We start from the raw sequence: 14,022 nt of genomic DNA on the forward strand, positions 1-14,022 counted from the left end.
ACAACGTAGATTCAAACAAATGAAATATAAAAAAAATCAAATCCCCCATTTTAATTTTACTAGAAATACACCAGCCTATGCCTTTTCAATTTCGAGTATGCAGAAGTGCAATTACAAAACAATTTTCTTGGAATTCAAACATGTAAGTAACAAGAGTGCAAACGCTGACATGTCTCGCCTGCTTTACGTATTGCGATTGATCTTATGTCTAAAGTCTGTAATATGAAGGTTTTACTACAAGTATCACAAAAACTTGACATCAACAATGATCCCTTTAAATTAAGTCAAAGTCAGGTTATACCTGTCAGACAGACATATTAATCATATACACCTTACAAGTTATATATAGCACGCCTTTTTCGACTTAACGTATTTGATTTACGAATAGCGTAGAAGTTAAATCACTCGAAGATCAAAGTAAAAATTACCATTCATTTTACGATCATTCCATACACATTATATAATTAGCCTTTATGAGAAAAAGAAAATTACACAAAATGAACATGACCAATGACCATAAAAGTTCGAGGTCAGATGAACCCTGCCAGACAGACATGTACGGGTCTTGCTCATTGATGACGGTCGTACTGTGACCTTTTGATGCTAAATTCGGTGTCATTTGGTTACTTGTTTAGATTGTCTCATTGCCAATAATACATCACCTTTTTTATATGTCCGCCTGACAATAATTACAAACACTATAAAATTTAGTTTAGATATTGCTTATAGTATCTGAAAATTTGGCACAAACACTAAAATTTTACAGTGCAATGTTTTTAAAACATGTATATCTTTATTTATAAAAAAAACAGTATTCATTCTTGATAACCAATATACACAAATAACAATGAAACGTTATATATTTATGTACAAAAATCTGAACGGTAAAATATTCAATTATAATATATGAGTTAAATTCACATAAGTATTCTTTTATTCCACACAAGAGTCGGCAGTTCCGTATGGGTCTACACGTGTTATAACACATCCATTTGGATGTTTGGATTTCTTTAATGATCTCTAAGTGATAAATGGACGGAAATACGTCTGTATCAGATTTTTCTGACAAACATCAATCTTCTATTAAATCTAAATACATTGACACATTCTTCATCAAGATTTCTTCTTTTTTTCTCCTTTCTTTCCTTTCTTTTCTTCTTCTTCTTCGGCTGGAAATTCTTGGCATGCAACACTTATTCCATACAAAAGATGTTGCACATGCTTACTGTCATATTTCATATTCTTTAAGTCATCAATTGTACACTGCCAATCCTGTATACTTGGGACGAGAGGGCACTTGATAGTGGCGGCTACTCGGGGCCAAACCCATTCTCGTTGCATGGGGTTTGTAAAATTAACTGTACCCACAAAGTTCAATATAAGTGGAATTTTTACATTGTCTAATAATATTGGTATAATACGTTTTGTTTTTGCACCTGAAATTGAAAATAAAAAAAACAGTTATGAATATTTTTTAAGCAAACATAAAACTAGGAAGTTTAATTACTGTGAACTTTTACCTCGGAAAACAGTTGACAACTGCATTTGTACCCAAAAGAAATAATGATTTCCAATTTTTCATTTCAATGTTTTTTTATTCTTTTGCTGTCTGAACGTTAAATCTTATATTATACCTCCTTTAGTTAAAGATTTAAACAAATCAAGTAATACTGTGAGAAATAAGTACATTTTCTTCTCATATCTGTCTGTAACACAAATATTTGGTTATTGGATTGCCCTCCCCCTTTTTACTTCGAATTTATCATCGCATCTTTTGTAACCACTTTTTAATGTCTAGATTTTATTTGCATTGATGTTTTGTTATGTTACTATCTCATTGGTGTATTACATATTTCCTTTTACTCTTATCTGATTATTATAACTTTTCAATAACTGTAAAAGTGAGTACAGTTATAGGGAACGTTGTGCTTATAACTGTTTAATATATATCATAACCTTGTTATGACCAATCTCTCCTAAATTCTTTTCACTCAATGGATCTAATTTCGAGTTAATGAAACCTAGTGGAATTTGAAAATATCAAAAAGTCTATTAAGATAAATTTACTTCCAAATATGTTCAACGTTTTTTAAGTACAGCTCTTTATAAGAACCAGGCAGTGTGCCATATACATGTGATATATGGGGGGTTCAGATTTTATCTATATTTGGCCTAGTAGAAGCAACAAATGAATTCTGCTCAAAAAATAATTTTGAGTGGCAAAATATGAGTGGTTGCCATGGTAACGGACACCCAATTTTTTGGCTGTTAAGCGTTGTAAAATCTTTCAAAAATCAGCTAAATCACCACATTTCAGAGCCTGATTATGAATAGAGTCATGCATTTTTCATTAATTTTCATATATAACATTGATAGATCATGGTTTAAGCTTCATTTTAGTGAAGATTGCATGTCAACCAAATTTTTAATTTTTTTGTAAAATTTTGTGAAAAAATGCATATTTTCAACTTTTCTGAAATTGGGATTTTTGCTGAATTACCACATTTTCTCCGGTGTTTTTCAGAAAAGTGCAAATGTGTACAGAATAGTTAGCACTGTAGTTATGAAGTTTGGATACTACTTTACCAAATTTAATAGAAAAATGTGTGGGATTTTTTTTAGTTTTATCACCATAGCAACCGATTTTTTCCTTGGAAACGGAGTTTTCATTTGCAGAATATTGCAGTTTAAGAGCTTAAATGTCCTGAATTTTTCATAACCGATAAGAAAAATACATTAAAGCTAAAGCAAACTTTAAATTACAATCGTCAAGTGTTGTTGACTTCAATTGTTACCCCGGAAAGACATGTTATCCATAGCAACATCCACTAAAAAACTGCATAATTAGAAATTTATGTAAAAAAAATATATAAATAAAGGGTTCAAATTTGAATGTGCTTTTATTCTTTGCTTCACTAACAGTCTTGTCTGGGATTTTTTCTTCAGATTTTCAATAAATGTAATATGTCATGAAACATTAGGGGGGGGCTTGGAAAAAGGGGGAGGGTGGTAAGTTGATTTTTTTAAATGTTGCATACAAGTAGATATTTGAAAAGATAATTGCGTTTCGTAGTCCAAAGAAACATTGGTTTTCGAACTTTAACTTCAGTTTAAGTTAATAGAAATCTATGAAATTTAAACACACGGTTATTTACCACATAAAGAAGGTTGGGATTGATTTTGAGAGTTTTGGTCCTTTTAGTTTAGGAATTAGGGGCCAAAAAAGGGCACATTTAGACATTTGTCTTGGTTTTCACACAATAACTTCAGTAAGTATAGGTAAATAGAAATCTATAAAATTCAAACACAATGTTTAAGAACACAAAAGAAAGATTGGGATTGATTTTGGGAGTTTTGGTCCCAAAAGTTTAGGAATTAGGGGTCAAAAAGGGGACCAATTAAGCATTTTTCTTGGTTTTCGCACCATAACTTTAGTATAAGTAATTAGAAATCAATGAAATTTTAACACAAGATTTATGACCATAAAGGAAGGTTATGATTGATTTTGGGAGTTTTGGCCCCAATAGTTTAGTAGTTAGGGACCAAAAGGGTCAAAATTTACCTTTGTTTGATTTCATCAAAAATTGAATAATTGGGGTTCTTTAATATGCCGAAAACTGTGAATGTAGATTCTTAATTTTTGGTCCCGTTTTCAAATTGGTCTACATTAAGGTCCAAAGGGTCTAAAATTAAACTTACTTTGATTTTAACAAAAAATGAATTCTTGAGGTTCTTTGATATGCTGAATCTAACCATGTATTTAGATTTGGGATATAGGACCATAATAGGTAAGTTTAAGTTCTTAGACTACATTCATTCTGTGTCAGAAAACTATGTTGTGTCAACTATTAAATCGCAATCCAAATTCAGAGCTGTATCAAGCTTGAATGTTGTGTCCATACTTGCCCCAACTGTTCAGGGTTCGAACTCTGCGGTCGTATAAAGCTGTGCCCTGTGGAGCATCTGGTATAAGGTTGACAGATGATGAACTTCATGGGATTGCAATAGCCGGGCCAACCTGGCTTATATAAAGGCAAGATATATATGGCCCTAACAAATGTAAGAAAATTCTTAATTTCTTATGGCACACATCCGTCTGAGGTGTTATTTCACCAGCATAAGTGACAAAATTGACCCATAACATAATATTAACAAACCAATAATAAAATCATTTGGTCAAAGCATTTCTAAACTGAAACTGAAGTGTGATGGACGGGTGGATATAGACGGACAGAAAAATTGAACACATTTTAAGTTGGTGGTGATTTTAAAAATAATAATAGGCAATGGGTGATAGCTAATATCGGAAGTCCAGTATAATGGAATCCTCTTAATATATACATGTAGCTATTAACATATCATTTATGACTGCTTTGTTGTACTACTATCCCGCAAATGAAATTCAGGATCTCCGAGATAGCCAAATAGAATACATCTGCTAAGTTGGAATTGTGCTAATCCCGGTAAAATAATTACGCTATTACCGGCAAAACTATAAAATCAGAATTATCAAGCAATATAATTGTATCAATAAGGAATCATTCCTTACTATGCGTCGTTCTACATATATCTCACAAGTTCTTGATATCGATAACATAATATCTTGTGATGTGTGTGTATGTGTGTGTGTTGGGAAGGGGAATTCAGCTGAAGCACACTTCTTATCCTTCTGAAATCTCCCTCCTCTCCTTTAAGATAGTAAACCGGTAGATAGAGGTATCAATTTTTTAGGATGAATCTTCAAAAAAAATGTTTTGTTATTCTCAAAGGTTTTTTTTAACCTTTAATTATACATGAATTACGCCCTTATTTTCTGTATCTGTCTCTGTAACCTTTACAAAAGACTGCATTAATCCCGAGATTTGGAATTGAACCACTAAGCTGAGAATGTCTGCATTAATACAATATTAATAACAATAATAATTTGAATACAAATTCCACAGATTCAATTAAACTGCAACACTAGACACAGCGCAGTACATACTAATCTTATTTTTCTTTGTAATTATCAATGTTTTCTAGTCCGAACAAGTTGTAAACATTCATGAATACAAGACTTAAGTGTCCCATGTGAAATAAAAAAGTAAATATCCAGTGTCCCACTCTTTGTAAACACATTTGCTTGATTCAAGGAACAAGGGCAAAACTAAAATAAACACTTTCGTGCCGCAATTTTTATTTTTTGGGGGGCGGGGGGGGGGGGGGGGGTTGTAGTAGGTTTAACCCATGTTCGTCAGTACATTAGTTGTCACAAAGTTGGTTTCTGTTTTATAATTTTTGTTTGCCTCAATCAAATCTTATGAAACATTTATACACAGAGATCAAGTTTGAATTTTATTGGTGTCACTGTTAACTGTATAATTTGCCTTATATGGCCTGGTTACCTAAAGACATTTCTAAAAGTTACCATTTAATCTTAGGAGAACCTTTCTGGAGCCCTCTTTTCGTCATCAATACAGTACTATATTTTTTTACTTTCATGTAGATTTGTTTCTATCTTTTCGTAATAATGGCATGTAACCGAATCATTAACAATCATACCACATCTTCTTTTTTTTTTTTTAAATTAACAGAAAAGATTAAAAAAAAAATCTACATGAAAGTCGAAAAATATAGTAGTGTATGCATGACGAAAAGAGGGCTCCAGAAAGGTTCTTCTATGATCAGATGGTAACTTTTAGAAATTTCTTTAGTTAACCAGGCCATATAGATTACATGCCATTATTCCGACAGCCCATTGGTCCGACAGTCCATTAGTCCGACATCTCATTGGTCGGACAACCCATAAGTCCAAAAACGTATTTGTCCGACAGCACATTAGTCAGATAGCCAATTAGTCTGACAACCCATAAGTACAATAACCCAATAGTCCGACAATCCATTGCTCCGACAGCCCAATACTCCGACAATCCATAAGTCCAACACGTATCAAGTCAAGCAAGGATAACAGGATAACAAAAAAATGTCTGTCTGTATTATTACATTTAGATACAAAAACATGTTTTTAAAGAAATAACTCCGTATATACAAATGTATAACATCAGGCTTAGATAGTTCGAATACTTTCTATATACTCAATTCGAAATATGTATATAGAATAACACAGAACAGAATATTTCATTTTTCCAAATTAAAGGGTCTATAAAGAGCATATACAAAATCAGTGATGGTGCAAACTACTGATGATACCTCGCCCAAATATTTCGTTGTTGAGTTTTGAATCTGAAAAAGCATCACACAGTATAGCTGACTAATATAAACCCCGAAACCAATTTTCAGAAATCATTGTACTTTGTTGTAGTTCTTCAGAAAAATATGACGATATTTTTTTAACTTGGCTGTCATGTGCAACGTGTTCGGTAAACAGGAAGTTGTTGAGTGATGAATATGAAAACTTATCACACGATATAGACGACTTCAATAAACCTTTCAGAAATCCTTGTAATGTAGTTAATGAAAAAAATCAACGAAAATATTCATTGGACGGAGGGATGAACTGAACGGTTGGAAGGACGGACAGACAGACAGAGGCAAAACAGTATACCCCACTTTTTTGAAGCGGCGGTATAATGATTGGAACAACATAAAGACTTTACAACAATAATAATATGATATAAATATCTTTAAAGCACCATAAGCCTCAGTCACAATCGGAGCCAAAACAAAGTAGAAAAAAACAAACTATATTTATCAAATAACAGTCAGTATCAAGATATGTACTACATAATTCAAAAGAACTATTTTTTTTAACAATACAATCGTCAGTATCCCCCATAATAGTCAAGTATTCTTGTGTTAACATCGAGATGTGCTAGAAATGTACTGAAAGAGTGCCTCCCTCAAATTGGTATGAAGTGAGCATTCGATTGAAAAATGACACTCATCCTCAACTCTATCAGCTGTACATTACGATTTTTCAATTCTTAATGTAATGGGTGAGCACCGATTCTTAACTAACATATACACTACCTTTCTTAAAATCTAGGGAAGCGTATTAGCGCCACACATTTTTTAAATTTTTTCTTCCAAGGTTTGCGCTACAACGCAAACCTTTGCGAAATAATGCAAACCTTTGTTTTATCTTATTTCTTATTTAAAATTCAAAGGAAACCGTTATTATTAATAGAGGAGGCTGTATATATGTATTACTACTGTAGTCATTGCAAAGTAAAATCCTTGAATAATTAGATCATAATTAGATCATATCATTAACTTCAATAATGAGCAGAATATTATAGAAAATGTTGTATGAATGCCAATAAGAAAACTCTTTATCTAAGTCACTACTCCTAAAAGTAAACCATCATAGGCCAAAGTACGGTTTTCAACATGGAGCATTAGCTTACACTGCATGAACAACATACTATAAAGGCCCCCCCCCCCCCCCCCCCAGAAACGATATTCTTGTTACTACTAGTATAAATATATTACAAAGAAAATAGAGAAAATTGCGGTTATACGGAAAAACAAAAATCAACCCTGCTAATATAGCTATAACCGAATAAAATATACTACCAAAGTAAGCTCTCGTTTGTGTAAAGTAGGTTGGCAAGAAATATATATAGAATGAAGATGTTTTATTAATAAAATTATGTTCTCTCTATTCATGCTATTTAAATTGCTATCCAAGCATCTTAAAAATACTTCATTATATCGAAATGAAAATTCAATTACTTTCTATCAAAGAATCTTGATCATATTCTGAGATTTAAAAATAAAATGTTTCCTTATAAAAAATTCATTTTAAGTAGAAAGATAAATTTGTCCATTTGACTTGGAGTTTCACAATTGTATGACATTATTTTGGATCTTTCAATTTAAATACAAGTGAATATCGATAGGGGATCAATAAGGGAACCAAAAGAGTAAAAAAAATATACAGATCAATGTGCTTGATTTCGAGATATTAGTCATTGAAATTTTGGCGGGAAAATATTCTCTCATGACTTTTCATAGCTATTTCATTGACAAGTTTACATTCTCAAAACTATCAAAGAATAAATTGAATTTTATAAGACTTTTACAGATTGCTTATCATTATACATGTAAAAGATTTATAAAAAGATAAAGGGGGTCAATGCCATTTTTTTAAGGTATTCAAATGAATAAAACCTGAGGTTTCGGAAATCTGACAAAAAAATCAAAATCATGACAAGCGAACTGCAATGTACCTTAACTAACCTCTGAAGCTAAACCCAAGTTATAGATTATCGATCTTATATGAAATGTCTGGGAAAAAAATGATTTTATTTATAATCAGGCTCTCCGACCAAACATAATCTTTTCAAGAATCTACATGTATGTTATCTTTAAAAAATTAAGCTACCACCCCCTTTTTTTCTAACCTTCCAACCATAATATTACATTATATATTACATTTGTTGAACCTTATGAAATTAATAAAATAGACTGTAAGTGAAGCAAAGCAGTCATATTCGGATTAGAAAATAAACACCCTCTATTTATGTATTTTAAAAAAAAAAATCTATTTATGCAATTTCAAAGTGGATTTTGCTAAGGATAATATGTGTTTCCGTGGTAACGATTGAAGTCAACAACACTTGACGATTGTAATTTAAAGTTTGCGTTAGCTTTTATGTATTTTTCCTATCGGTTATGAAAAATTCAGGACATTTAAGCCCTTAAACTGCAATATTCTGCAAATGAAAATTCCGTTTCCAAGGAAAAAATCGGTTGCTATGGTGATAAAACTAAAAAAAATCCCACACATTTTTCTATTAAATTTGGTAAAGTAGTATCCAAACTTCATAACTACAGTGCTAACTATTCTGTACACATTTGCACTTTTCTGAAAAACACCAGAGAAAATGTGGTAATTCAGCAAAAATCCCACTTTCAGAAAAGTTGAAAATATGCATTTTTTCACAAAATTTTACAAAAAAATTACAAACTTGGTTGACATGCAATCTTCACTAAAATGAAGCTGAAACCAAGTTCTATCAATGTTACATACGAAAATTAATGAAAAATGCACGATTTGATTCATAATCAGGCTCTGAATTGTGGTGATTTAGCTGATTTTTGAAAGATTTTACCATGCTTAACAACCAAAAAATAGAGTGTCTGTTACCATGGCAACCACTCATATTTTCCCACTCAAAATTATTTTTTGAGCATTTTTCATTTATTGCTTCGTGTAGACCAATTATAGAAAAAATCTGAAACCTTCATGTATCGCACTCTGCCTGGTTCTTACAAAGAGCTGTACTTAAAACATTAAAAGATTAAAAGAAAAAAGAAGAAAGAAATGTAAACAATTTCTACCTGGTGATAAGGACTGTGCTAATTTTAATGCGAAATCACATTCTTCACTGTCCTCGAATCCTCTGGACAGTACCACTATAACTCTCCGACATCTGTAATGATAAACAGTTGAGACTAACGTTTATGCCCTGTATCTCGTAGTATTCATATGTTACTATGAAAAAAATACATATTATAACATGGTTGCCTCTATCTTTATTTAAACAGACTCGAGGCTCTAAAGTACCCGAGTCGATCACCTTAGTCTATGCACATATTAAGCACTCTCTAACATTATAGACGCAGGCACTAACTTGTCTCAGAAAAAAAAGATAACTTGCCTGTGATTATAGACGAAAATGACGATTAGAATTTTCTGTTTTGTTAATCTTCTATTGTTGACCATTGATTATTTTTATTTTTTCTCTCTATCTTCTTTAGTTTTTGCTCAAATCACAAAAAGGTTAAAAAAAAAAAAAAGCTTTATTTAAGGGCTAATACTCCAATAAAGAGTGACAGTTTTCTGGCTATATCAGCAAAATTTGACTCGTAAGTAGATCATGACTTGCTGATAAATTTTATTAATTTAACGCTTCTTTATTTTTGTTATAGTTTTCAAATAATAATAGTACGCAAAATTGAACAAAAAAGATAAAATTATTGTTATATAAGGTCAATAACTGACAGATTTAATGTTTATGACAATTTGCAGTGTTCAACATTCTGAACATTTCCGCTCATGCCAGATTTCTCTATTTATAACGGTTTTCAAAATAATAGACACAACTTGCATGTTACTATATTTTCTTTTAAGCCAAGTCGGCCATCTTGGTAATCGGGGTAGGCCGGGTTTGTGGTTGGTGTTATTCTTAAAACATTTTTTTCAAATACCTTTACAAGTAATGTTACCTGTTAGCAATCATTTCTGCTGTTACTACATATTTCTCATCGCCAGCGAGATCGTCCCTACCAGGAACATATAACCTTATATTATGATCTTCTCCTTCTAAAATGTTCACCATATCTTTCATAAACAGGATATCTCGTTCTGTGTTACCATAAACAACAAAAGCATCGTATCTGTCACTTTCTTTAAAAATAAAAGAAAAAAAATGTTTCATTTGCAGTACAAAAATATAGTGGTGTTATGTTTTATAACAGCATGCTTTTTATATAGATTAGACAGTTGGTTTTCCCATTTGAATGGTTTTACATTACTAATTTTTGGACATACAATTTCAGAGAAGATTCTTGCCAAATATGTCGACGACGACAACAAAAACGATGAACTTCAAGTGATGATAATAGCTCGCTTGGCTTTTAAGGCAAGGTGAAGTAATAAGCACAACACAAACTTTTTTGTTTGCTTGCAAGATTAAATTTCAGTAATTTTTTAAATCATTTTTCATCGTCTTTTTCGCTACAGAAATTATTTTTTCTTCATTTACCATTTTTCAGTGAATGAAAATATGTCTTACCTGATACCTTTGGTTTAGGTGGCATTTGAGCACGAGCTGGCTGTTTGGAATGTTCTACATCTCTTCCTGAAATAATGACAAAGTTGTTAATCAGTCAAAAATTATATATCAAAAACACGCGTTCTTACACCTGCTCCGTTATATCGATAATAACAAACCCCGGTCATGCATGCATAGAATGTAGGCTACATTGACCCAGATGTATTGAAATTTAAACAAATTTGTAGTCATAATTCCTTCTTACAAATAAATTATGAGTCTAAATTTCTATTGCTAATATTTTTAATGGTGACCAAATATCTTCATAACTGTATCAGTACTATGAATATTTTTTAGCAAACCCTTACTATGCTGGACCGTAATTTTATGGGCTCTACACCATAGGTACATGAGGACAGGAAATATATTCTTATACCCCTCACCCTTTTTCCGAATTCTTCTTTTCTCCCATCAATTTCAAATATGCGTGTTTTACTGTATGATATCAACATTAGTTGGTGACCTTCTGCTGTTGTTTTTTCTATGTTCGGGTTGTTGTCTCTTTGACACATTCCCTATTTCCCTTCTCAATTTTATAGAAATATCTTATAATTTTTTATTAACTATAAATTCCAAGTTTACTTTCCACATCGGTCACTGCCGACTATATTGTATAAAGTATACACATAGATATCAATGTCCGCTGCGGATAGTAGATTTCGAAGGAATAAAATTATAGTTTTAAAAACATATCTTCACAAAGTTGATTCAGTGTTTTTCGGCATGCGTTACTTTCTATATCGAGCATATTGTAAAAAAAAATAAACACATGCAAACTTCTTAGATCTTCTTAAAGAAACGAGATTATCAAGTTAATCTAAAAGTTAGTCATCATCATCCATTTTTATATTCAATAATTTTTTGGGGCCAAAAGTGTTGGGGATAATTAAGTAAACCCACAATAACAAAATTCGAAGAGGGGCTTTTTAAAGATTGCATAGACTTTACATTTAAAACTGAGATTTAAAATTAACTTCATTTGAAGTACACATCTAACATTCGTGTATGTGCTACCAATCTTCTTGTTTATTTCTAATTTAATCTATCATATAAGTTTGCTTAGTGTAAAATTTAAATGGCACATGTACTTCCTTAAAGGTATACATGTAACAAGAGAAATATAGGACACAATCAAATATATACGACTTCCTGAAAACATGTCGTCTGGAACTTCCTGGGTAAAAATACACATTAAACTGGAGGATAAGATATTGGATACGAAATTTTAACAAGAAATAATTAAAACTCAATTTTATCAGTTCACCTTATCATAAACCGAGACATACAGAAACAATCAACCATATTTGACCTTCACCAGTAATCGGAAATACTTTCGATTTTATGTAAAACTTGAAGTGGCTAGGCATTAGGGAAATGGTGTGAATTAAATTGCACTCGATTGAATTAAGGATAGGCTAAGAACAAACTGAGAGGACAAATATGATGCAAATATACGCATTATAATATTATAAATATCTTAGCAAACCTATGCTTTTATACACAATTAATGTCAACTCGGGTTGAATATTGTACAGACAATAATAAGCTATTTTTCGTAGATAGCATATTTTTTACATTGTTTGTTGTTGGGTTGATATCTGTAAATTTGGCGTAGATATGACATACTTTCATTAATCTCGAGTCATTTTAAATATATATCTATGTTTCAACTTAAGTTACATACAACAAAAATATATAAGCTAACTATTATTATATGAGCCTTAATTGTTGCTAATCAGTTTTATAACTGACATGTACAGAAAACCATCATCAACATGTGAAAACTCATCAAAGAAAAATACTTAATATACTTCTGTTGTTTTAGAGTAAAAATAATTCGAATATTATAATAGAGTAGACTAGGAAGTAATATACATTTATTTGATTTTTTTTAATGTGTATGTGTATGATACTTGTGTGTGTGTGATGTGATTAAATATAGAAATACTACGTACTTATACTTTTTTCGCTATCCAACACAATATCTGGTCTCTGTATCTGTACAAGATACTTTAACAAGGTGTCAACGGTTGGGGACATCCTTAGTCTAGTACTCCAGTCGTTAAGAAGAGCGGTAGTTGGACTTTCATGTTGTTCAAATTTTCTCATTTCCTTTGTCATGTATCCAGTTATTTCTGCAAGTCCATACCAGTCGTTACTGTATTCTCCTAAAACATAGCCTTCTGTATCAAGACTGTTAGACAAGGTCTTTGTAGATGTCGCTCTCAATATTTTGAGTGGAACGTCTTTACAATACTCTATCAAGTTCTGAATTATTCTTTCATCATCTGAAATTGGTTCATCAGCCATTTTAATAAAGTCTTCAAACAAAAAAGTTCACAGTAACCAACTTCCAGATGAAAATCGGAAATATTGTAAAAGTCTTCCGGTTTAGTTAAATATGGTTACCTCAGTGGAAATCCAAGTTATATCCGATATATTTTTATCAATACAAATTTAAAGTTTTCATTACGTTATATGTCTATATTTAGTTTTGTAAGCCAGGTATACGCAGAAAATTCAGTTTAAAACATGTTTGGAATTAATGAGTCGAACGATTTCACTGAATATTTCTGCTTGCAACCTCTACATTACTTGAGATGATTATTCGACTTTGATTTGAAGCTGTTACATTGAAGATTAGAAAAATAAATCTAAAATCCGTGTATTTCAACTAATTATTATTTTCTAGTACGAAAGCCCAAAATAATAGATGGAAGAAATTGACGGAAGTATTTCAAAAACGTGGGCGCTCATAAAATGATGAAACGGAAATAAGATCCAAATATGGGTAAAAGTCTCTTCAGTATAGGTCGCTGAAAGACGCAGTTCATTCATAAAAAATATACATGTATATCCTGAATTGTTTTCTTGTTTACACAAACATCACAATCTAGTTACAAACATCCCAAAAATTACAACAGTTGTTAAACAATTTTACTTTTCTACATTTCCTAAAACGTTTTCCTTGTTCTGGTCAATAGAAGCGGAAAATCTACATCGTGTTAAATCTGTAACTCCGGTCGACCAACTTGTACGATTATGATTGTGTCAATATTAAATGTGACTTAAAATGATTTTCTGAAAATAGCATAATAATCGTTAACGGCTTGCTGATGTTGAATTTAGTAAAAAAAAACTTTTTTTAAACCTCTGAATCTAGAAAGGCATTTTACCACGAAAATTCGATGGTACAAGGGAAATGAAGCAATCATGTGGTTAGAAATTACTTTATTTTCAA

General features: G+C 31.5%; 1 protein-coding gene across 1 annotated transcript; it reads right to left on the reverse strand.

Moving 5' to 3' along the window:
- Positions 1 to 770: 770 nt before the first annotated feature.
- Positions 771 to 13,662, reverse strand: LOC134707042 (myeloid differentiation primary response protein MyD88-like). The gene is made up of 5 exons (XM_063566525.1): positions 12,737 to 13,662; positions 10,743 to 10,808; positions 10,174 to 10,354; positions 9,286 to 9,377; positions 771 to 1,436 (listed from the first exon to the last, which is right to left on the reverse strand). The coding sequence occupies exons 1-5, from the start codon at positions 13,089 to 13,091 to the stop codon at positions 1,114 to 1,116; spliced, it is 1,017 nt and encodes a 338-aa protein (XP_063422595.1). The 5' UTR covers positions 13,092 to 13,662; the 3' UTR covers positions 771 to 1,113.
- Between the last annotated feature and the right edge of the window lie 360 nt (positions 13,663 to 14,022).

The sequence above is a fragment of the Mytilus trossulus genome, chromosome 2 (genome assembly GCF_036588685.1).
Source record: "Mytilus trossulus isolate FHL-02 chromosome 2, PNRI_Mtr1.1.1.hap1, whole genome shotgun sequence".
Classification (NCBI taxonomy): Eukaryota; Metazoa; Mollusca; class Bivalvia; order Mytilida; family Mytilidae; genus Mytilus; species Mytilus trossulus.

Bases quoted from the DNA above. Each gene is read 5' to 3' on its own strand.
- LOC134707042 (XM_063566525.1), bottom strand. From the start codon at position 13,091: ATGGCTGATGAACCAATTTCAGATGATGAAAGAATAATTCAGAACTTG. The intron at 10,809-12,736 runs GTACGTAGTATT...TCATTATTTCAG, and splicing joins GGATAGCGAAAAAAGTATAA to GAAGAGATGTAGAACATTCC. The intron at 10,355-10,742 runs GTAAGACATATT...TTATTTTTAAAG, and splicing joins ACCTAAACCAAAGGTATCAG to AAAGTGACAGATACGATGCT.